General features: G+C 41.0%; 2 protein-coding genes and 3 long non-coding RNA genes across 5 annotated transcripts in view; 3 read left to right on the top strand and 2 right to left on the bottom strand.

Annotated features, from left to right (window-relative positions):
- Positions 1-26,021, top strand: part of LOC143153039 (uncharacterized) — an 83,172-nt gene that overhangs the window by 40,967 nt on the left and 16,184 nt on the right. The window lies entirely within an intron of this gene.
- LOC143153485 (uncharacterized) overlaps positions 1-26,021 on the top strand; it is a 57,335-nt gene that overhangs the window by 25,041 nt on the left and 6,273 nt on the right. The gene's annotated exons all lie outside the window — the stretch shown is intronic.
- Positions 1,079-25,687, bottom strand: LOC143153469 (aquaporin-like). The gene is made up of 6 exons (XM_076324737.1): positions 25,493-25,687; positions 22,037-22,217; positions 4,910-5,097; positions 4,694-4,837; positions 4,159-4,612; positions 1,079-2,572 (listed from the first exon to the last, which is right to left on the bottom strand). Exons 2-5 carry the CDS (start codon positions 22,170-22,172, stop codon positions 4,175-4,177), a joined length of 906 nt encoding a protein of 301 aa, XP_076180852.1. The 5' UTR covers positions 22,173-22,217; positions 25,493-25,687; the 3' UTR covers positions 1,079-2,572; positions 4,159-4,174.
- Positions 2,583-4,147, bottom strand: LOC143153481 (uncharacterized). The gene is made up of 2 exons (XR_012993828.1): positions 3,195-4,147; positions 2,583-2,849 (listed from the first exon to the last, which is right to left on the bottom strand). It is a non-coding gene; the product is annotated as an uncharacterized LOC143153481 (long non-coding RNA).
- Positions 4,577-10,236, top strand: LOC143153484 (uncharacterized). Its single transcript, XR_012993831.1, has 2 exons — positions 4,577-5,150; positions 5,265-10,236. It is a non-coding gene; the product is annotated as an uncharacterized LOC143153484 (long non-coding RNA).

Raw genomic sequence — 26,021 nt, forward strand, 5'->3', positions numbered from 1 at the left:
CAATCCAGTGGCCTAGGATAAGAAAAAGGTGTCCGAAAAAAATAATATGGTAATTCGATAAGTCGTTTAAATTTTACACTCCTTTTTTTCTTTTATGGTACTCGTCGAATTTAAATACCGACACGTTAAAAATAAGAGAATCGATATTCTTTACCAGTGACACGATATCTTTCGTTACGAGTTATTTTATCAATATCGAGCCGAATTTTCGCGACACGTGGACACGTATTGCTAAACGTTGTCAAAATTTTTGCACGAACGTGCACATTTCGTTGAAATGTTCCGGTAAGAACAAATGAAAATCTGGCACACCGAATTCGTTATACCTTTTCTTTTAGTACTCCGTCGCACTGGATATCGATCGATTCCATTTGAATGTTGCTTTTAGCTTCTTCGACGTTAAAAGGAAATAGAGTGTTAAACAATGTAAAATCATTTATACATGCCTTAGATTCTTCGATTTTCCACAGGATGTAGAAAACGGGACGATTTGTATCTACGGAATGCTCGCATAATTTTTTTCTCGCATCAATCAAGGTGAGAAACACTGGTCCAACTCTAATTTACCTCGCAAAAACTACTATTTACCAATTAAGGGATATTTCGGCGAAAGTCACAGTGTCCGTGTAGACAAAATTCGATAGATTGCGCCGGAAATTTTTTTTTTACCAATATCTCGAAAACTATTAAATATCCGAAACTAAAATTTTATATTCAGAATTCGTCTCTTCTTCTCTCCGAAAATTCGACACCGATCGATCGTCGGTGGTTTTTCGAAAATGCAGCCGAAACTGTTACTCCGTTCCGATTTTTCTACACGTGGAATATAGTTTTCGAAATAAATAAAAAACGAACGGCCCGACCGAGAAAGAGAGAAAAAAATACATATATATATATATTTATTTTTATTATTTTATTCCGCACCGAAGGGACGCTTCTGCGTTGGATCGATAAAAGAAATAAAATTAAATATTCCCGATCTGGAGCAATGTCCGACGATTCCATCGGTTACGATTCGCGCGACGCTAAAAAAAAATCGTAGAAACTGAAGAGTCGGGTGAAGGAAATGACACTCACGGGGTGTTAAAACGTATCAAATTTATTTCTACATGTCTCCAGTCGCGAGCTTGCCTCTGAAACTCGTTCCACGAGCCTTTTCCTGAAGCGCGAGACCAACGATTATCGTTCAAAGAGATGCACACGTTGTAGTTGAACGAACGAAAGCTCGACGTGTAACTGCAGTCACCGGCATTACCGCGGCCGCGCGTGCATGCAGCAAGCGCATGCAGCAAGCACAATTAAAAGTTTCCACCAGCGACACCGCCGCGGGTAATTTCCTGAACACGCGGGCTCGCCGCTAATTCCGTTATTTCGAATTTCCACGCGAAATGGGCCGGCCAGAGGGATCACCGGCGTTGTTTCCCGGAAAGACAACCGCCCTAACGAGCGACGAATTCACGTCTGGCGATCCACCCCCTACACGTACCCATCCCCTTCGAGACGGTGAAAAACACGACCGAGAAGAGAAATAATTTCCCGGTACGACACGGGGATAGTTTTCCCGCGATAAAATTACCGCTCGAACACGGTGGTGTTGTTTCTAAAAGGCACACCTCGTAGCTGCCGGTACAGATCACGAAACGAGAGCAATCTTCGTCCTTCGAGTGGTCGGTCGAGGTTAGTTTCGCGTCTCCCGATCTAAATCGCGACCACTTTTCCACTTTGCGCGACTACTCGTGCTGCGCAGAAGTCAGACACGTTCTTATCTAGACACGATTTTCGAACAACGAAAAACAAACAACGGATCCCCGATAACCGTTCAACAAACAACCGTGACTCGAATCATAGAACGAAGTTCACGTTTAACGAACAATGCGAACGATCGCGCTCGCGGAAACACTCGCTGCACGGTGTGTACGATTCGTCGTGTATCGAAATTTTCATCCGGAAGTTTCCCTTCTGGAAGCATTAGCAGGTGACTTAAGTTCACTCGAGTTTCTCGCGTACGAGTATCCACCTTGTACAATTTCGTTTCTCCGTCGTTCCGGTGAACGAATTTTCGCACCGTCGAGTGCAAGGATTCGAAAACCCGTAAGATTTTCGTAAAAAGTGGAGCCTCTTCGATTAAAAAATTTTAAACAAATTTTAAAACTTACGCACCACCGCCGGATGTCCGACGGTGGTACGAATTGCGAACGAGTTCAAAGACAAGAAACGCGACGAATACGACGTACGCAATAATTTACATTCTTCGCGCTACGACACAATTGAAAAACCCACGTCTGAATTACGTGGATTAAATTTACGTGGAATCTTTGTACAAAAATGAATCGTCTTGGATCAGTCTCTAACCGAGAAGTCCTCCTCGCGTGGCATATTCTTGATCTTCGAGGTGTGAGAGGGTAGAAATCCTAACCTCTCGTTCCTCTTGTCCCTCTTCGTGAAACCGTCGCTGCGCGTCAGAGACCTCGGTGCGCTTCCGGTTCTCCGCGACTCGAGAAAACGCGTACACGATTTGGATTTCCCGCTCGAATTGTGCACCATGGACCACACCGGAATGAAACGTTGCTCGCTGAAAATGAAAAAAAAAAAAAAACAATCGATTAATCCTGAAGTGATCTGGACTCGAATTTGTACAGAACGAATAATTGAGAAATTTGTATACCCCCGTGATCAGTTTGCGTTTCGCTAATAACAAATGATACTTGTGCAAAGAGCGATATTCCGTTAAGATCTATTTTCAAACGACAATTTTCACACCTAATTCAAATAACGATATCGTTCCTCCCATTGTTTGTATTCATCTATTGTTACAGCACGAACGAGAACGATCCTTATCGGCCTCGGTTCTATGTATAGAAAAATGACTAGTTATCTCGCTTTCGAGTAAATCGACGATTATCCCACTTTGTTACTTGAAAGCGGGCACTACTCTACTGCGTTTCATTCCAGATCTGCTGGTTGGACACATTAATAAAGTTTATTTAGCCGATTCTGCCTTGGACGTGACGCTATTAATCATTGAAGCAGTCTGTCCAAACTAATTATGTAATAAAAAGCTACCGAGTAATTGTCTAAAACAGGCCCTATTAAGTAAGGCTTACCAATGAGTCCAACTAACATATCTCGGACGAAATGCACCGAGAAGTATTACTTATTACCCAAATGTAGGGTAATATTTGACGATAACTTACTATACATTACTATAAACAATTGGGTTGTTCGGAAAGTGATTTCGTTTTCCAAAATGGAGGATACACGATTTAATAAAATGTTTGTGCACTCTAAAAAAAATCGTGTTTCATTCTCACCAATAAAAAAACGAAATGACTTTCCGAACGACCCAATATAATGTTACATCTATCGTATAAAGTTACGTGAGAGACCGACAACGATGGAATAAACGTTACAAAATAGCAGATAAACAAGTCTAGCAATGAGATAGAGTAAGATAAGCAAATCTAGAAGAAAATTAAGATAAGTAAGACTTATTCCAGGAAAGAAATATATAATTTCAACACTACGAACGACTAAGTATACGACGCGCATACGAATGACGCAACCAACGTTGAACAACAATCTGTGGAAAATGTGAAACGTATGCATTTTAAGGCTGTACACATGTCTTAAAATTAACGAAGAATTTATTATCGATCAAAAGTTCGTTCCGTCTACTTTATCGCAGCGTTACGATAGTTTCTCAACACAAAAAGACACACGTTCCAAAAAAATCTTCAAGTGCACTGTCAATGGACAGATAAACACATTCTATCGGAGAGTGAGGTCCGAAATACTGGTAAACACGACGCGATGAATTTATTAACGTAATTACGAGTTTAAAAAAAATGTGCAAGTGCGTTGTCAATGGACAGATAACGCATTCTATCGGAGAGCGAGGTTCGAATACTGGTAAACACGACGTAACGAATTTATTAAACGTAATTACGAGAGTTATATATCGTTCAGAAAATTCTAACGCACGAAGAACGAAATCCTACCACTCCATACCGACCGATAACACGAAAGCTGAGTTAGAAACCCGTAGAATATTCAAACCCTTAACGAACCTAACCACGGTGCTGTTTAAACGACAAGATACTTTTCCAAAAGGAACTTGGCCATCCAGTTAACGAACAACTGCACTGTCCATGAACGTACCTGCATCACCTCGTGTTTACGTCTCCACACCGCTGAGATTCCCACTGTTTTGACTACATTGGCCCCTCTTGGACAGAAACAGACAGCGATACAAAATGGAGGCGATCACGGATCCGCACAGAGGTGCCAACCAGTAGATCCAATGGTGACTCCAGGAACCGTTCCAAACGGCAGGACCCAACGATCTGGCAGGATTCAAACTGCATCCTGTGTAAGGGATGAACGCCATGCACAGAGCCGCGACGCACAACCCGAACCTCATGGACGCAGAGTCTGTGTTGCTGGCGTTTCGATGATCCCAGAGACCGCAGGCGAAAAATACCAGTATCCCGGTGGCGAGCACCTCTGTCAGGAAACCCTGGAGATCGTTCAGATCGTTGTGGATATTCGTTATGCAAAATGAATCCGCCGAGGCCGTTGACGAAGCGAGAATCAAGTCTGACGGTGTGATCACCTGGAGAGACGAATAGGCATTTAATTAACGCAAATGTTTTACAAATGTACTGCATCGGTGTCAGTTGGAGGTATTGGGTACCTTTAGGAGACCAAAGCCTATCATCGATCCTATACACTGGGAGAAAATGTAGAGCACTGTCATAGGTAGAGACTTCTTGCCCAGAATCAAGGTAGCTACCGTTATCGCGGGATTGAGGTGAGCTCCGCTGATGTGTCCGACACACTGTAAATAAAATACAGATTCCAAGTATATCTATCTTAAGTTCTGTAAAAATAAACTCGTGTGACTGTTTACCTGTATAGCGATCATTACAGCGAGGCCAAAGGTCAAGGCGATTTGCAACACGCTAGGTATAGTAGTCAGAGTCCCGATACAACCGGTGCATCCAATGAAAACGAACATCGCGGTGCCGATCACCTCCGCCAGACCGATCGTCAAGGTGTCCCATCCGGTTGCATCCTCTGTCATCAATTTGCTCAGCCCTGAAACGAAAAGTGCAATGTCTGGTTGAAGTTCGAACTTGTGATCGAGCATGGTAGATTATTTTAAGAATCTAGACCATTTGAAGAATCCAAACTCTTTGAAACTTTCTACATCAAACGTACACGGACCAGTAATTAATTTATTGAATTTTTTTTCGCTACTGAAGTTCAAAAACGAGGACACACAGGGTTGGACGAATTTCTGGTAACTGTGATTCGGTTCATTGTCGATGAAAAGGTGGTCGATGAAGAGGATATTTTAGCTCGAAGGTAAACATTTAAATCCAGACAAAGGAATATCTCGTCGACCTAGACACTTGAACTGCAAGATATTTCTTCCAATAATAGAACAGCCAGTTTGTAATCGGTCGAACGAGACGAGAGAAGAACAAAGTCACGGTGTCTTCTTCGCGAGTTTCACGCGGTTTCTTTATTTTTACCGACCATTTGGTCGGACCAAATACAGGTACACCGTATTCTGAGTGAGACGGTTCGTTCGGAAGCAGCGAAAGGTATCAAAACGTGATGAGGCTACGTGGATGTCAAAGTTCACTCGAATATAAACGGCCGAGACGTGGTGGCCACTACGGAAGTGAGCAAAGCTAAGAGACACGTCTTTATTTTTACCCACTGAATGCATAAACGAGTGGAAACCAAGAGGTAAAGGTTCGACCGTGAATATTAGAGCCCGGTTTCATTATCGTTTGATGCTCGACCCCGTTCCGCGCGGAATAATATCGCAGCCGGCACGTGCGGGATTTCCGTGGCGCGAATCCATGCTCGATCGGCTGCAATTTTCTTAATTACGTCGGAGAGGCTCCGACTCCGACTCATTAAGGTAACCACGACCGTGTTCGCTCGATCGATGGCGGTTCCAGATGGAATCGGGAACCGAAGCGCGCGAAATTCCCTCGTCCTCCTTTACCCACGCGGAATATTTTATCGCGGGGACGAGATACGAAAAACGAATCGCGAGATTTCGAATAGAAATTCAACGTTCACAATGGAATCGTTAGACCGCTCGGAAGTGTAACAGTCGGTAGTCAATAGTAGCAATAGTAGTAGTAGTAGTCTATAGTCAATAGTAGTATTAGTAGTAGTAATAATCTGTAGTCAATAGTAGTAGTAGTAATCTGTAATCAATAGTAGTAGTAGTAGTCCATAGTCGTCAGTAGCCAATAGTAGTAATAATCAGTAGTCTTCGTACGTAACCTATTTTTGACCATCTTCGATGCTACGCGTTGAAACCGAGTTAGGTACGAGTTAGACACTTTGAACACTTTCGTGAAAATTGAGACGCATAGGGCATGTACAATTTTTATTAGTTATTAGTTAATTCAACAAGTTCGATTTCCCTTTGTATACAATTAATGTAACAGAATACGAAGCAGGTAACACGTAGACTATGACTTGTGCATTTCACGTAGATGCAGTTTGCAGTTTACCGTCAACGATAAGAGACGAGTTTTAAAAAGTTTGTTCTTCCAACTCCAGGTAGGGCGTTTGTTTTTTAAAAATAAAGAAATCAAGAAAAAGAATAAATGAACGAAAAGATGGTTAGCAGCTACCAAAATGAACAAGGTACCAAATGTTACGCACGTACATACATTGACGTGATGACGTAGTCTTATGCAAGTCATACCTGCATCGATGCATGCACCAATGTCTGTAGTATGCACATTCAACCACTGAAGTATGGACGTGTATTTTTCGAAACAGCCTACAGATTGCAATAAGTAGACTGATTTTGAACCGAGTCCTTGTGTATTTAAGAGCATTTTAAAACAAGTACGATGAACTAGGTCTAGATTAGAAATATTAACCCTTTCCACTCGAGAGTCGATCCTCGATCGCCACTTAATTCGGTGTACTTTCTCCAATTGGGAAAACCATCGTAGGCTTGGAATTGAAATTAAAATTCAATTACTCCTTTCTTCTAAGATGTAAATATATATATATGAAATGTTGAAATAAAAATATTTCGTTTGAAATGAATTACACGATTCGAAGTATTTCATCGAGGTGCTAGTTTCTGGTAGCAGAGAAGCTTCGAGTGCAAAGGGTTGAACTGTATCACAGAGTGCCCTGTCTGCTCCAGCTTCACACAGTTCGACGGTTCTCTATTTTCTCTACTTTCTCTATTTTCCCTATTTTCTTTGGTCCTTCGATTCTCTATTTAGTCTCTCGCCTTTCCAGGTGCACCCTTCGTGCCCCAAAAGTGTCTCCGGCCAACGTTGCGAATTTTCTCAGGGTAGAGATCAAGCACATGGCAACTGTTCCAGCAGCCAGGGTCTAGAAGTTTAACCGACTCGTGGTACTTTTGCGTGAACTTTCGCCCGACAACTTTGTCGACCGTGCGTCGAATGCGATTACCGCTCGTGTAAACTGACAGTGTTAAGGGTCAAGCGAAATTTGCATGAAAGTTACACAGACCGGCCGAGGTCGTCGCTCGACAAAGTGGAAACCTTAGCCCTCGTTTCGAACAGTTCTTGCGCAAACGAAGAATCAAACGGTAGATTTTTATCGTCCCTTCGTAGAAACGTCGACTTTGATACTATTGACCGATCGAAATCACGATTCTTGACGATTCCGATCTATTTGCCTCGAGTACGAGGATCTTGGATCACCGTTACGTACGCAAGAGCCAGAAGTAATGAAATGAATATCGACGATGAAGAAATCGATAGAAACGTGGACGATTCGTTCGGTTCACGAACAAGCTTCACCGATCATTTTTGTAAACTCTTCGGGCAAACGCAAACGTGAAAAAATTCAATTCGTGTTACCGTGAAACGTACCACGGACCTAGCAGCGACCTAGCCCAATTCAAATCTAATTGAGACCCAACTGAGGCGTAATTCGGGCCTAATTGTTCTTAATAAGAGCGAGTTCTTCGTGTCAAGGTCGTCGCAAGGACGATTCATCACGAACGATTACATCCATCATTCCATCTACGAGATACTGTAGTCTAACTCTCTTCGGTAACAGTAAACAATCCGTGCGGGATATTTCGCACAAAATCGATTACTCTAGTATTCGATGTTGGGAACTTTGTACGAATCGAAGCTGATCGCGATCCGTGTGAAGATAAGGGACAGGGGAGGTCGTATTCGTTGTATTCGAATTTGTTTAAAAAGTACGATCCCTCGAGGTCGATCGTTTCCACCGTATTTCCACGAGAAGAAGAATTTCAAATATTTGCCCTCGCGATAAAATATTCCTCCACGAAACCACTTAAACGTACGTATTTCAATTTTCTCGATTTCGATCGCAAAGGATTGTTCCTTTCGACTAATTTCTCAAATACGAAGATATCGAAAATATTTCCATTTTGTAAATTCAAAGAACGTGGAACACCGAGAGTCTCCTACGATTATCAATTACCTTTCTGCGATGTCGTTTCTTTTTTTTCTTTTCGTTTCCACCGATAAATTGGCGAACAAATTTTGCAAATTCTTTCAAAGGGGGTGATATCTGTTACTTTAGGCGTTTCGAACGCATCGACTGGTTTGTAAATATCGCTCGATCGGGTTTGACAATAGAATTCTCCAACGACATCGCACCGTGGCTCTGCGAGATCATTGAAAACCATATACAAACGTGCGAGTGCATCGCGAGCGCGGTATGCAAGATGCATGCAGTTCGAGGAGAAGGAAGTTGCATTCAGCGCGATGCATTTTATAAAATCTCGCCGTTATTGTAATCATCGTAGTTTCGTACTCGGTGGCAAGTTCGGCTGGTGGCGAACACCCGAATTTATTCAAGTTTGCACGATGGAGGCGGCAACATGCGTCAACTTCGATCCCGAAGTTTCTGGAATGGGTTTTGCGTACGCGTACGTGGATATATAAATATTAATTTACACAGGGTCGTCGAGGCGGTAGCACGGCGCATGGCACGATACGCCAAAGCGCGTTTGCCTCAGAATTACGGTCGAGTTCTAGTGATTAACCGTGTGTCGACCGGATATAATTAGAAGCCAACACGTGTCACGCGCAATTTCCATCAGCGAACGCGTACCGTCGAGAGCGACAGTGATCGCTCATTGATGTTTACCAACGGAACTGATTGCAATATGTCAGAAGCCTCGTGCCGCTGAAAAAGGGGAGCTACGTTCCTCCACTTCTACCGTGAGGACTCACCGGGGATGGTAAACAATAGTAGCGACTTATTCGCGATGGTGAATCAACCAAGATGGATGGTAGAACCGAGTGCAATAACTCGTTAGCGATAGTAAGCAATACGATGGTAGATTCACCAAGATTGATAGTAGAAACGATTGCAACGACTTATTAGCAATAGTAGACAATAGGTGCGACTTATTCGCAATGGTGAATCAACCAAGATAGATAGTATTAGGGGGACCGGAAAGTAATGTCGTTTCCCGACATTAAATTCAAATATTATATTAGGGGGACCGGAAAGTAATGTCGTTTCCCGACATTAAATTCAAATACATAAATTTTAAATTTAATTATTTACAACTAAACAAGTCACTATAACCTCAGAATGTCTTTGCTACGGCTTTAATGTACACAATGAGCTGACAAATGACAATCAAATAGTGACATGCGCAGAAACGACATTACTTTCCGATCCACCTAATATAATATTATATTATACTGCCTTTTGCGTTTTGGATTATCATAAAGAACCTACTTTTCATCTCCGGTGATCAAGCGATCAAAAAACGCTTCTGTATTGTGCCGTTGAAGCAATAAGTTGCATGTGGTGGATCGGTTAGCCTTGTTCTCTTCGGACAGATTATGCGGGACCCAAACACCTGCTCTGCTTACTTTCCCAATCTGCTGCAAATGTTCTTGGATGGTCGACCAAGGTTGGTTAAGACTGTTTGACAATTCCTCGATTCTCTGACACGGATTTGCTTCCACTTCCGCACTTAACACGTCATTGTCTAACGTTGTTGGTCTTCCTGATCGATACGAGTCGGAAAGATCAAAATTACCGGATTTGAACTTGGAAAACCACCTTTGGCATTTACGAACGTCTAATGCATTTGGATAAACATCGCAAATGTTTTTGGTAGCAACTGTTGCGTTACTACCCTTGCGAAACTCAAAAAGCATGCAATGCCGGATATGTACCTCTTCTGGTATTTGGCTGGCCATTTCACCCAAAATTGTAAAGAAAAATTTTTAATTTAATTATTTACAACTAAACAAGTCACTATAACCTCAGAATGTCTTTGCTACGGCTTTAATGTACACAATGAGCTGACAAATGACAATCAAATAGTGACATGCGCAGAAACGACATTACTTTCCGATCCACCTAATATAATATTAGGGGGACCGGAAAGTAATGTCGTTTCCCGACATTAAATTCAAATACATAAATTTTAAATTTAATTATTTACAACTAAACAAGTCACTATAACCTCAGAATGTCTTTGCTACGGCTTTAATGTACACAATGAGCTGACAAATGACAATCAAATAGTGACATGCGCAGAAACGACATTACTTTCCGATCCACCTAATAGAAGTAATTGCACCGACTCAATAGCAATAGTAAGCAATACGATAGTGAATCAATCAATATAAATAGTAAAAACGATTGCAACGACTTATTAGCAATACTAGACAATAATAGTGACTTATTCGCAATGGTGAATCAACGAATATAGATAGTAGAAGCAATTGCAACGACTCAATAGCAATAGTAGACAATAATAGCGACTTATTCGCAATGGTGGATCAACCAAGATAGATGATGGAACCGATTGCACAATGTATTGCACTATGGAAGCCTTGCTGCCCTGAAAAAGGTGACTCGCGTTCTTCCATTTCTCTGGTGACAACTTATCGACAATAGTAAACGATAATAGCTACTTATTCGCGATGCCGGATCAACCAAAATAGGCGGTGGGACTGATTGCGATATTTCGAAAGTCTCGTCGCGCTGAAAAAGGGGAGTCACGTTCTTCCACTTCACCGTTAACAACTCATCGACAATAGTACATAATAATAGCGACTTATTCGCGATGATGGATCAACCAAGATTGGTGGTAGTCCTTCGGTATTCCGAAAGCAGCTCGGTAAGATCTCGTGTTGCGGTCACCCGTGGAAGAATCCTCTTCAAAATGGGAGCAGAAGAGCAGAAGAGTATTTATGCCGATCAGAGTTCAAATTCCATAAACGGACACGTGCGAATAAACCAGGAAAAAAAAAAATAAGTATTTCGGTATCGACGATTCGGTGTGTTATCGTATCGATAAAAGTTCCACGAAGGAAATGTACTCTCGTTTTGGAATTAAATTGGCATACAATTAACCTTGTGCTCGGATTATTCTCAAGCTTCGTTAATTTGCTTTCAAAGGCACATTAAACGGAATTAAATTCACGCATACGACATTCGAGGAAACGAATTCTCAATAATTATCCATCGAGTCTACTTTATAAGCAAGTGTTCCATCGATATTATATACATCTTTGTCTTTCTATCTGGTTGTTCGATAGAAAGTCATTTCGTTTTCCAAAATGGAGAATATATAATTTAATAAAATGTGTTCGTACACTCTTAAAAAATCGTGTTTCATTTTCACCAAAAAAAAACGACATGACTTTTCGAACAATCCAATAGAAAGACAAAGATACATAACATCGATGGAAAACTTGCTTACAAGTGATTCAAATTTGCTCGCAAATAATTTCTTTATCTCTCCGATACGAGTACACGGATACAAACGTTTACGTTTTCGTATAATATTGCATCGGTGACTGTTCCAAACAAACGGTACAAAATTTATCCACAAGTATCGTTTCTCTCACTATACGTATTCCTCGTACATGTGAAACACGTGTGTACGTGTCTCGTAACACGTTGAATTTCTTACGTACACACATTACGCACGCTAATGTACATTTGTATCAAGTATTTCGCATTCTACGCGTAACAGTTTTCTAAAAAGTTCTCTTACGAAATACTTCTGTTGACACTTCCACTTAGTCGGCGTTGGTGGTGATTCATAAAGTATTCTCGATAACTTGCAAAATATAAAAACAAAGTGGAAAACCACAAAAGGAAGCATTTGTCGGTTATGTCACACTATTCCTATTCGTTCCTAGCCGAGTATTACTTCGTTGTTACATAAAAACATGATGCAAACAACCGTGATAATATCGAGCAGAAAGAAATTACCGAACGCTCGGTTCGTAACGCAATGCGCATTCTTTGAAAAATAAGGAAACGTCCAAGGATTCATGAATGGCCGTGTTGAACGCGTCAAGTCCGAGTTATCGTTTCGAGAGAGTGCTCGTTTCCGTTTTCGCGATGATATCTCTCCAGTTTAATTGCGAATATAAATTAGAGCGGGCAGGTGTTGCCGGTAATTACGATGAAAGTTACTTGTCGTAATTAAGAATCGAGAAAGTAATAGATGGCGATCAACGTTTTAGAAAACAGTGAAAGGTAAGAAAAAATCGGTACCGTTCCCTCGTTTCCTAGGACGAACCGATAACCCGCTTGTGTGCATCGGAACGCCATCTACGAGCGTGCGCGGAACGATTCAATTCTTTTCTTCTCTTTTTTTTTTCTTCTATTATCGTCGCTCGATAAAGAAGAAAAACCAATCGGCGGGAAGAAACGTAACGGTGAACGGTTCGAAATGTGATTCACGATTCGAACGTTACGCGTAATGTAAACTCGAAGTAAATATTACGCGCGATGTAAACACCAAGCGTATGTTACGTAGTGTGAATTTGAAGTAAATATTACGCGTAACATTCGATTCTAAAATATGACGAAACACTGTTCGTGGAAATATCTCTCGAGAACTTTCGTCGAAGATCTACTCGAATGTTTATTTAAATACCATCTTTTGTGTGGAAATATCTCTCGGCCGTCTCGAATACTTTCGTCGAAAATCTACTCGAATGTTTATTTAAATACCATATTTTACATAGAAATATCTCTCGATGATTTCGAAAACATTCATTGAAAATCTACTCGAATGTTTATTCGAATACCATATTTTCTATACGTACGTACACACAGTCGTACTCGGTGAAAGTACACCAGATCGGAAAAGAAAAGATAGTACTTTCGAAACGCGACAAACAGTTTCGAGAGGCGTGTTTGTTGTGTCTGGTTTCGAAGCAAAACAATACGGGACCTCTTGAATAAATCGCTCCCGTCGAGAGAATAGAGTAGAAAGTGTGCGTGAAATCAATTTCCGTTTCCCCAGAATTCAGCCGCTCCGCGAGCGATATATAGTAGTTCAAGATTCCGCGAGAGCACGCGCGAAAGCTTCCAAGATCGAGGACCGCTTCTCACTCGAGCGTTCCACGCTCCAATTAACGTCTCTTCCGTACTTTCCGCGGCACGTTCGCTCGTCCGGCATCGCCCGGCTCCTCGAATTCCCCAAATTCCGAAAAGAAACGAGAAAAAAACGAAAAATAATAGCAGACCGACCCCCGATTCTAATTGAATCGCGCCAACGGAATTTCGACCCGCCGAGCGTACGCTCGTTCCCCGCTGGAAATTCCAAAAATTCAAGTAAGGCGACAGAATTCGTCGCGGAATATTTACGAGCGTGTGTCGAAACTACGAACTATCTCGAACTGGATCACTCGTGTCGATTATGGGAATATTTCTGTCTAGAATTTTAAAGAAATCTATTTTTTTTTTTTTTTTCATATTTTCTCGAGATATATTTCTTTGATAATGTCCACGCGAAAGGATCTCCTCGAGTTCGTAACATTGACGAAATTATAACGCTTGAAATGAATAACGTATGACAAAAGAAGGCGACAGAATTCGACGCGGAATGTTTACGTGTTGAAACTACGAACTATCTCGAACTGGATTCCCTTGTGTCGATTATGGGAATATTTCTGTCTAGAATTTTAAAGAAATCTATTCTTTTTTTTTCATATTTTCTCGAGATATGTCTCTTTGATAATGTCCACGCGAAATTATAGCGTTTGAAAAGAATAACGTACGACAAAACTTTAAACGCGTTTCTCTCGAACCCACATTTTTTGTACCAACACGGTAGCTCGAGATTTAACAATCGACTTCAAATTTACAGAGGATTTTCATTATCGCCTGAACCAGAGATTCAAAAAATATTAAGTTTCACTATTTTTGTAAATATACCAACGATAAAAAGATTTCAATGAAGCGACTGGAAGTCGAATGGTATAAGAATGACACGAATTCGTAATTGTACCAAGTGTTTCGCGACGATATTTGTCCGAGTAATAAAAATTTAATTTATCTGTAAGAAAAACCTTCACCGGAGGTCACCAGTGATTCACACCGAAGAAAATATGTTAATAAAATTATAAACCGTTTCGTAACAATATCCCATCCTATAATGAACATTCGATAAGCCTTCGCTGTCGTCGTGGATCGTTTGTGTCTCGTGCAATAGATTGTGTCAACAATCGAGTCGAGAATACACACCAAGAATAATGAACGATCCATTGAAGTCCAAATAAATTAGTTTTCGTATTATTTGATCCGAAAGAAATCTTTCAAAAATGTTCACCCGATAAATCGAACCATGCGTATAGTCACTTTATCGGTCCGTTCGATCGATCGACAAACAAATCGTTATTAAATCGTACGAACTGTGCCGTGTCGTTCACGGATGTACCGAGGAAACAGTAAACGAAGTGTCGAGTGTACACGCGCACGGTGATCGTTACAAGTGTGACAGTGGGTCAAGTTCGCGGTGAACGCCCGGAAACCGGTCACCAAAACGACACCATTCCTCTCTTTCTGCTCGATTCTTCGTTTTTCGAACGATCCGTGAGATTAACGGTCCACGAGAGGGCATTCTATTCGGTTGTTCGGAAAGTAATTTCGTTTTCCAAAATTGGAGAATATATAATTTAATAAAGTGTGTTTATACACTTTAAAAGATCTAAAAAGAATCGTGTTTCATTTTCACCAAAAAAAAGAACGAAATCACTTTCCAAACAAGTTAATAGTTTTTATTTGCTCTTCGATACGAATAAGTAAATTCAATTCGTATTTGAGGTAAGGGTAATTGTATTAGGTTGTTTGGAAAGTGATTTCGTTTTCCAAAATTGGAGAATATGTAATTTAATAAAGTGTGTTTATACACTTTAAAAGATCTAAAAAGAATCGTGTTTCATTTTCACCAAAAAAAAGAACGAAATCACTTTCCAAACAAGTTAATAGTTTTTATATGCTCTTCGATACGAATAAGTAAATTCAATTCGTATTTGAGGTAAGGGTAATTGTATTAGGTTGTTTGGAAAGTGATTTCGTTTTCCAAAATTGGAGAATATATAATTTAATAAAGTGTGTTTATACACTTTAAAAGATCTAAAAAGAATCGTGTTTCATTTTCACCAAAAAAAAGAACGAAATCACTTTCCAAACAAGTTAATAGTTTTTATATGCTCTTCGATACGAATAAGTAAATTCAATTCGTATTTGAGGTAAGGGTAATTGTATTAGGTTGTTTGGAAAGTGATTTCGTTTTCCAAAATTGGAGAATATATAATTTAATAAAGTGTGTTTATACACTTTAAAAGATCTAAAAAGAATCGTGTTTCATTTTCACCAAAAAAAAGAACGAAATCACTTTCCAAACAAGTTAATAGTTTTTATATGCTCTTCGATACGAATAAGTAAATTCAATTCGTATTTGAGGTAAGGGTAATTGTATTAGGTTGTTTGGAAAGTGATTTCGTTTTCCAAAATTGGAGAATATATAATTTAATAAAGTGTGTTTATACACTTTAAAAGATCTAAAAAGAATCGTGTTTCATTTTCACCAAAAAAAAGAACGAAATCACTTTCCAAACAAGTTAATAGTTTTTATTTGCTCTTCGATACGAATAAGTAAATTCAATTCGTATTTGAGGTAAGGGTAATTGTATTGGGTTGTTTGGAAAGTGAAATAATTTTCGGTCGAAAATTCAGATGATTTTTTTTTCCACAAAGGAATAATTCAACCCGAATGAAAATCAACATACACGAACCTCGTGTAATGCATTTAAATGGGATAATAATTTTTTTTTAAATAACCATCCGTTTCTCTTAACTGTTGTTGCAAGTTTGTTCGAGAAGTTGAGCGTGACCGAAGAAATTCACTCGGCTTCGTGGACAGGACGCTCGTGGTAACATTTAACGCGCACGTCGAGTCACGTAAATGTTAGGGCACTCATGACTCGAGAAAGTTGAGATTTACCGCCAAATTTCGTTTATTAATATATCTTTACAAGAGTACACCCGATTTACCAATTCGAACAAAATTTGAATCCAAACTTTTAACCTGAAAGGTAATAGCATTTAACGTGCACTTAACGTTAAGCCACGCTTTCGTCCGAATGAAAATAAATGATATTCTCGCTTATGTAAACAAAGAGATATTTATTTTTACAAAATAATACTCCATCGACCAGTTCGAGTAAAATCCAAATTCAAACTTTCAACCTGAAAGGTGATAACATTTAACGTGCACTTAACCTCAAGTCACACTTCCATCCGAATGAAAACAGATGGTATTCTCGTTTAGTCAACAAAGGGGAGACATTATTTATTTTTAGAAAATAACACCCCATCGACCAGTTCGACCAAAATTCAAACTTTCAACCTGAAACATAATAACATTTAACGTGCACTTAACCTCAAGTCACGCGTACCTTCTAAAGTTGAGATTCGCCGCTATGTGTCATCCGAATGAAAACAGATGGTATTCTCGCTCATGTAAACAAAGGGGAGACATTATTTATTTTTAGAAAATAACACCCCATCGACCAGTTCGATCAAAATTCAAACTTTCAACCTGAAAGATAATAACATTTAACGTGCACTTAACCTCAAGTCACGCGTACCTTCTAAAGTCGAGATTCGCCGCTAGGTGTCATCCGAATGAAAACAAACGATATTCTCTCTTACGTAAACAAAGAGGAGATATCCATTTTAAAAATTTATTTTTCCATCTCTCGAACTCGTGTACACATTCGAAGAAATCAATCGTCGAACGTAGCTATCGTGTTCGCCAAAAGAACCAACACCGTATACTAGTCGGCGGCAACACTTTGAATTACCACGCACCGAGAAAATATCTCGGTTCTCGGTGAGTTTGTTCCCTCGTGACGGGGAATGTTTCCCGTGACGGAAAGAAAGTTTCACGCGAAAGTATCTGGAACGTGGAAAACGAGAGAAACGTGGTCGTGATCGCGCGGACGGTCTATCCGCTCGATATCGCGAGCGAGCGAAGAAATCACTGTTTCGGCGAGGATGGCCGGTGCAGCACGATTTCCAGGCCCACAAAGGACATTGTTTCGCGCCATTTGCATCCCCCACCTTCCGCGATACGTTGCAACCTGTTACATCGGCGAAGTGGAGCAATCGTGAGAATCGTGTACGGGGAGGGGCCCGCAAATTGCAGCAGGGCACAATTGTCGCGATAAATCATTATCGTACGATGATGAAAATGGAGCGACGTCGTGCTCCTTATTCATCCGTGCAGGTGTGTCCGTTTCTGAGTCAGTCTCGTCCCCGCTAGGTGAATTTTGCGTTTTCAATTCTCGAATTAGCGAGTCGCCGATCGACGATTCGCCGAGCTATTACGATCGCGACGATTAGCACGGTTAGGCGCTCGTGAATGGCGGACGCCGATCTTCCGTTACATACGCGGTAACCGGTGCCCTCGGTTGAAACATTATCGTGGTTTTTTTTATTTTTTTGGGGGGTTTTTTTCCATCGTTGTGGGAAAGAAAGAAGCGTTGTCGCGACTTTCTCCGCAACGAGAACGACAAAAGTGTCTCGTACGCGCTAGTCGACAATTACACCGGGGCTTAAGTTAAATTGGTGTCCACGGGCGGTACTGGGTTAGATTCGTTGGCTCGGTTAACCTAGATCTACACTATAAGAGCTCGAGAGAAGGCCACCGGACGAGACACCAATTCAACGAGAATTTTCGTTCACGGTTACCTCGGTATCGATCGCGATCTCGTATCGCGTATAAGTGTCGTTGTCTCGGATCTACACCATAAGAGCGCTTTTCTTTTCTTTTTTACTTTCTTTTAAAGAAATTTTTTTTCTTTTTTTTTTACTTTTCTCAACGATCGTTATCGTAGTTATTTATCCGTGGACGCGTACCTTGCGAGTAAATTTTGAAAACAATCGCGTTGCAAGTGTGTTCGTTACTTTGTAACGAACAAACAAGTGTTTCGTTGTTGTTGAATGTAAGTGTACATAACGTGTTTCTTATAAAGTTCGTCTCGTTCGTTTCGCAAGGTCGTTTACGAGAGACGTGACTCGTGTCGTGAAAAAACAGGTACGCTCGTAATCGATTTGGCATTTAAACCGATATGTAAAATCTACCGCTACGCCACGTTCTTGAAACGATACTAAATTAAGCATTTTCACTGATAAGTTCATAATTACGGTCAAGGTTAGACATAGGTCGACCTACAATGCGAACCGCTACCCTCGAAAACTTTCCTTGTACTCTTTCCAACAGTACGGTATATATTTCGATGCAGAGAAAGAATAGTTGACGCATAATCCGAATAAGTTTCACGAACACGAGTCACGATAAGCCGAAATTAAACATCTTTTAAAACGAACTATTACTCCATTATGAAAACCTACAGATTTCACAGCAGCACGTATTTACAATGTTTCAACGATTTTTTACTATTAATCATATGTCAATCTAACGATCTCGTTGGAAAGCATTTTTACAAATTTAAATTCGTTTTATTGTTACCGTACCGATCGTTGAACTTAACAAAATCAATTTGCGGTTCGAGAACATCGTTGTGGACGTTTATTGTTTCACAGAGCATAAAATCGTCTGCGAATAATAAAAATTCATTATCCGTAATAATTTCGACAGCATGTATCGATTACCGTTTAAATTAGATTCGAGCGATGTCGTCGTTCGACTTGAATCGGGCCTAGGTTCGATTTTAACCTAAATTTCAGACCTGACTCGAATTAAAGTTTCAAATCAGGTCTCGGTTAAATTCGCGGTAGGCTCGAGAGACGTGTGTGTTGGATTTGAGTTGTGTATAAGCGGTGTTCGAGTTAGCCCTAGATTACTCAACATTTCCATAGTTTAATTCCTTATTTCAGGATCGGTCCGTGGAGACGGTAATCAGGATTCCGGTGGCTCTAAAAGTTCCTTGAAAGCCCTGGCTAGGAACTGGTTGCCAAGGAAGTGTATCTATAGTAAATAAAACTTTCGAGGAGTCAGACGTTCTCTCTCGAAGCGAAAGGTGACTGGTGTTTATTTCGACTCGGAACAGCCGACTCTGTTTCATTATTCTGGCGTTTACCAACTAGTTGTCATTAAGTGACAGAGCTGGCAATGGCTGTTCGTTAACGCAATGCTAATTACGTTGCGCGACACACGCCTTGGACCGTGTAATAAGGAAGAACAACTTATATTTAGTCTTCCGAACGAACCACCTCCTCTATTGCACGTCATCGAGCCGTGTAACCTTATAACGAATAATGTAATTAGGGAGACGCACGTGATACAATTGTGAACTGTAAAACAACGTAAAGAAATTTTCCTATCCCGAAATTATCGTGCTCTCGTGACATCAAAGTGCCGTTCACAGCTAACTCGTACCAAGTCTACCTACTCTGTAGGTCATGTTGGACTATGGTCACGTTTTCCCTCGAATCTGACCTACCGAGACCTCTAACTGTACTGGATCACCGTTTGACACCAAAGTACCATCCAGAACTGACCCCTACCGAGTGTACCCATTCTATCCCACATTCTTTTCCAGTCATTAGCCTTTTGCCAAGTCTGCGATGATGTTTATCTTCGAATCTGACCTACCAAAATCTCTAACTATACTGTATCACTGTTTGACACCAAAGTACCATCTACAGCTGACCTCTATCGATTATCCCTCATCTTTTTCCAGTCATTAGCCTTTTACCAAGTCTACGATCACGTTTTCCCTCGAATCTGACCTACCAAGACCTCTAACTGTCCTGTATCCCTCTTTGACACCAAACTACCATCCACAACTGATCCCTACCGATTGTACCCATTCTATCCCACATCCTTTTCCAGTCATTAACCTTTTACCAAGTCTACGATCATGTTTGACACCAAAGTACCATCCACAGCTGACCCCTACCGAACTGTACCTGTTCTATCCGTCATCTTTTTGCAGCCATTAGCGTTTCACGACCACCATGATCGTCTCTTCCTTCTTACGCAGTCCGGACCACTTTCATCCGAACGAAAAACCACCGGCAACCTCTTCTTCGCGGGATCCGTGGCCGAAACGACTCCTCGCGACTCCTCGCGACGACAAAAGCGAACGACGACGACTACCTCGAGGAAGAAATCTCCTCGGGAACTTTGAGCGATACGGCAATTTGTCGAACATCCTGCCGCATTCGCATAACAATGGATATCGCGGGGCGACGAAACGCTATGCGAATTGTTATCTCGTTTTTCACGGTAATGGGACATCTGTTGCGTCGGGTTGCGCACCGACGCAACCGCGCCAACCTGGATCCTGGACACGTACGGTTTGAGCTTCGATTTATGCATTCGCTTTCGCGGTGCAGCTTCGGCTCGTCGTCGAAATCTCCGGTAACCCGATTTCCTGAAATGCGAGCCGCGTCGCGTACTTTCTTCCTCTTTCACTACAGAACACCCGTAGTTACCGTGCCGACGTTCGCCTTTCTACTTCGCTCGTTCGGTACTCGATTCGATCGAAACACGAGCCGCTCGGTCCCGTCCTTCTCTTAACAATTATAAGGTCGATCACCCGGTGCTACATTTTTTTTCACACCGCGGACAAATTTTACGCTCTTCGATTTTTCACGTCGTTACGCACCCTCGAGTCGTAAACGTTTAACGGAGTTTTCTTTTTCTTTTTATTTTAAATTTCTTTTGTAAACTTGTACCTGTTACATTGGGTCGTTTGGAAAGTCATTTGGTTTTTCTTTTTTCGTTTCGGTGAAATTGAAACACGATTTTTTCAGAGCGTATAAACGTTCTATTGAATTATATATTTTCCATTTTTGAAAACATAATTACTTTCAGATCAATTTAATGTATAAATGTTTTCAAGTCTTGAAAATACTTTCATAATATTTTGAAAGTCTCGATAACCTCGACGATCTTGGAATCGACGAAATTTTTCCCAACCTTGTTACAGATCTTGATATCTCCACGATACTTGGAAAACTTGCTCGTGTTTATCTTGTAGAATTAGATCGAGAGATACCGTTCTAGATAAGTTCTTGTTTTCAAATTCCTTGTAAACATCTTTTATTTTTGTTTACAATTTCCGCTATATACTTTACGAAACGTTTCGAGACTCGAGTTTCGCTCTTGAAACGATTCGAATCGCGTTACCGGTATTATTATTTGTGAAAGTAACAAGTTCTGTTACCTCGTGGAATGTTAAAATTGAGAGAATGCAATGCAACTTTACCGATTTACAAAATTATTAGAAACATACAATATATAGTAGTACGTGTTGAACACAGTTCGCAGTATTGTACCCTATAGTTTGCTAAACTTTCAGTTCAGTGCGTTAAAGTTTGTTACAATTGGAAGTTGTTTACTTCGTGCAACGTTCCACAATTTGCGTTTGATATTATAATACCATTTTATAAAAATTCCAAGCCCGCAACGTATCATAGTTCGCAAAACTCGCGAAGTGTTCGACTCGGTGTCTTTCCATTTCGGTTTGGTAAAGTTTGAACAAGTTTGAACAAGTTTGAAGCTACCGACTCGGTGTTCTTAAAATTTGAGAGAATCATTTATGTCTCTCCCAGATACTGGCTCTACTTTTCAATATCGATCTCAAACCTTCGTACTCTTCTGTACAATCGCAAACACATCGAAACGACCCCGAGTTCAATATCTCAGAATCGAGATATTGAGACGAAATTTTTCTTTTACGAAAAAATTCAAAAACAAATAACGATGTATACTCACAAGGGGATTTGAGCTTCTCCTTGGCAGCCTGTATACCGGAACTCGATCTGAGCGTGATACCGATGCTCTTCGATTTGCCCCCAGAATTTTCCATGACACCGTTAGACGTTATTATCGAGACGCCACTTTGTTCCATATCGACGAGATTTATCGACCTGGTCGATCTGGTCGGTCTGAACTCCTGAAACGTAAATTAACGATGATAATTTTGAGCACACTCGTGGAAAACCACTGTTCTGGTGCAACGTTCTCTTATCGAAATTTCGATTCTCGAGTACACCCACGTACACGATCTACGATCACGTCTCTAATCTGAAATTCAATGACAGTGATCACCGGTTTGAACTTTGAATTTCGATTCTATCGCGTTCCATCGTTCCTGATACGTATAGTAACCGCGTATTGTAATTTTTCTCGTTGAAATTATAATTTTCGAGAGACACTCGAGAGATAATGCCACTTCGCGCAGGAACCTCGGCGACGGATACACTCGTGTGTTTACCACCGTGATGTGTGGTCAATCGACATTGTCCTCCGTTACGTAAGAATGCATCGAGTTTCATTTACAAGGTATACAACTCGCGGGTGAGAGCCACTGAAGAGCCATAACCAATTGCTCGCGCAACGCAACGTTACCCGAGTTGATTTCCTCGATAACGAAACCTCGTACGAAAAAATATTTATTCTCCGTGCTTTCCACTCGATTTTTGAATGAAGGATCGCGTCCTTCTCCGTTCCACGTCCAAGTACCCGGTCCGTGTACGCGTCGTTTCGTTTCACTCGTTGTTACACACGTAAACAAACGGGCAGTTATCTTCGCCACGGTATCTACCGTGAGATTCCTGGCAACGTGCGACGAAATACCATTGTAAGCACCGAAGAATTACGATCTTCAAACACGTTATCTGCCGAATGGAACTGTATCGCGTACGAGTAACACAGAAACAAGAGGCGATCGTAAATCATACGGTGAGGACGCGATCTAACGATGTAAATCGTTCGTGAAACAATACGTTCGATACGGGAAAAAAAATGAGAGTCTCGTCAACGGTTGTAAATTTCACGCGAATTAGAGTACCAACATCGTTAACCGGTAATCCGAACGACAAACGAACGTAACGCGAATCGTCCAAAAATAACCCTAATGGCCTACGGAAGAACTTAAATAACCCGAATTACGTTCCAAATAAATCATTACTTCTACTTTCGCTGGATATCTCGATTTTCAAATTACTCGGTTATCACCGAAGATCCCTCAGTCACTATTTTAGTGTCTCGTAGCGTTTAATGGGGTACATCCTGTTTTTCTGTACCGATTTCTTTCGATTATTTCATTCCCGATGTTTTTCGATACAATTTGAAACGTTTCGTCACCTTTAGCGATCGCTCGAAGAATAGGGGTCGTTTCGAACGAATGTAACGAAAATCGATCTCGAACGATTATTAATTTTCTTATTACAGAAACAATGTTTCGTTTCAATAGTACCATCGATCGAGAAACTGTCTTTTGTGAACAGTACGCTCGACAGTTGTAACGTGACCAAGTTCCAAAATTTGTTTCCGAACAAAGCTTCGCGAGATGCAAATGAACACGTTCTCGGGTTCGGTAATTCCGCGAAATCGAGCGCGTATCGTTTAAACGAAATCGATCACGCGGGTTAATTAGCCACGAACAAACGTAGACGCGAACAATTGAATCTCTCCGCTCGAATCCGATTTTCGTGAAACGAACTCTCGTCGAATCCGTTTAATTGGGCCGAGTTCTTCCATCCCTGGATCAACTCGCGAGTCGAGTTCAACGCGACCCGATTGAAATTAACACCGTTTACCCTCTCGGTCCATTTACAATCACAATAAACAATTTACGTTCGTGATACATCCCGGTTGTTCGGAAAGTCGTCTCGTTTCTTTCGGTGAAAAACAAACGCGATTGTTTCAGAGGTGTACAAACGTTTCACTGAATTTCTCTATTTTGAAAAACGAAATTACTTTTCGAATAATCGAATATTTTGGAAAGTTTCCACTCCTCGTGAATGCGAATCATTCGTACGAAAGGAAACATGCATCGAATGATTTCCTACGAATGAAAACTTTCTATCGACTCATCGGTGCGTGGGAAATATTTCAAACTCGAATTTTTATACATAATTTTCCCTTTTAATGTGCACTATCGTGTTTCCAAGGGACAGAGTACTTCGTAGAATATAATTTTTATACGAACTCGATTGAAGTGAAACAGTACTCTGACGATTCGTTTCGAGAAATTGATTTCTTTCTTAAATATCTCCTGGTTCGTATCTCAAAGCGATCGTTTCGTTTTCGTTGGAAAAATTCAAAAAAACGCGCCGATTTTCTGCACCAGCGGAGAACGTGTGTTTGGCGGTAGAATTTAGATAGAGAACGCGGAGCGTAAATAAATGAACTGCGTAGAAAGTGATAGTTCCTGGTTTGGCTGGCATAATCATTAGCCCCGAGTCGCGTGCACAAATAATTTCGAAATTTCCCGCGATTCCCTAAATCTGTTTAACGTCGATAATCTCGATTGATCCAAGGCCGAGAATACCGCGACGTCTATGCGATGGTTAAGAACTGTGTTATGAACGTTGACGGAACGATGAATGTTGTCGATAATTGCAAATTACGTGCAAAGTGTTCCGAACGTAGTGAAATTTCTCGTGACGCGCTCGATCGTGACGAGAAACTGCGTGACCGAATTTTTCTCCCATTTTTCGATTACACTTCGACTTCGGAAACAAAACGACTTCGATCGTGGATAATTGGACAAGTTTCACCGAAAGAAATCGAAATTATTCTAAATTCTACGGGTTGAAGTTTTTCGTCGCGATTTCAATTCCAATTGTTCAACTCGGAGCCAAAAGATTACGATTAACGATTGTTCGATACGGACACGATGTTTCGAATATTCGAGAATCGAAGAGCGTGTTCGATTTTTACTTCGATTTCGAATTCAATCGTTTATTACAAACTAATAGAATGGTGTTTCGAACGAACTCTTTTTTAATCGACGTTTAATCATTCTCGGAAAGAAACCACGTATACAACATCGTATATAATCAATAAAGTAAACAATAAGGATTACAATGTAATGAGAATAAACCTTACGAGATAATGTACGGAAAGTAAACAAGAACGTGTATACGAAAATGTGACGTGAAAATGGGAAAGAAGGAGGAACGTAGAACAGAAGTGCGAGTAATATTTATTTATTTATTTATCTTTTTTTTTTTTTTCAAATTTTCTCGCGTCGTTTGTAAAATAACGTAGCACGCGCGTCTTTATTTGTACACGTTGCTCTGTAACCCCTATCGTATTACGTCGGTTATGTAATTTCTTTCCGTGAACGACAACCAAGTGGAAAAAGCAAAAAACTCGTCGAAGGTCGTAGGTAGATTAATCGTTAAATTGTACGATTCGAGCTCGACGGTTTGAACTCACCCGCGTTGATGGAGACGGACGGGTCGCTAGGCTGTTCGAATATTTCGAAATCACGCGATTGGTATTAATCGACGATCACACGATAACGGTGCTACTTCGACTGATCCTTCTCGATCGAATATCTGAATTTCGTAGCCGCGATTCGAGTGTATTCGAATGTCGCGTGGCTTGGACGAGACTGAATCGTTTCGCGAGTCGCGTCTACCTCTATATGTAGAATCTCCTCCTCTGCCAGTCAGACTGTCGGTCTCCCGTTACACGACAACGTTCTGCCGACGAGCATTGGGAACTCACGCTTCTGCCAAATCGATCCCCGCCACGGCGACACAGTTTCGAATTTCACGATTCTTTCGCGATCGGATCCCCTCGGTGTCGCGAACCGTCTCCCGTAACTCGTGAAAATTGAAAACTCTCGATTCAACGCTCCACAGAGATTCTGAAAAGCTCGGCAGGCGTCGATCCGTCGCTGTTGTTTACGAACACAGCGTACCCAGATGGTCGTTACGTACACACCGAGTGTTGCAACCTC

This window comes from Ptiloglossa arizonensis, chromosome 12 (assembly GCF_051014685.1).
Source record: "Ptiloglossa arizonensis isolate GNS036 chromosome 12, iyPtiAriz1_principal, whole genome shotgun sequence".
NCBI classification, from domain to species: domain Eukaryota; kingdom Metazoa; phylum Arthropoda; class Insecta; order Hymenoptera; family Colletidae; genus Ptiloglossa; species Ptiloglossa arizonensis.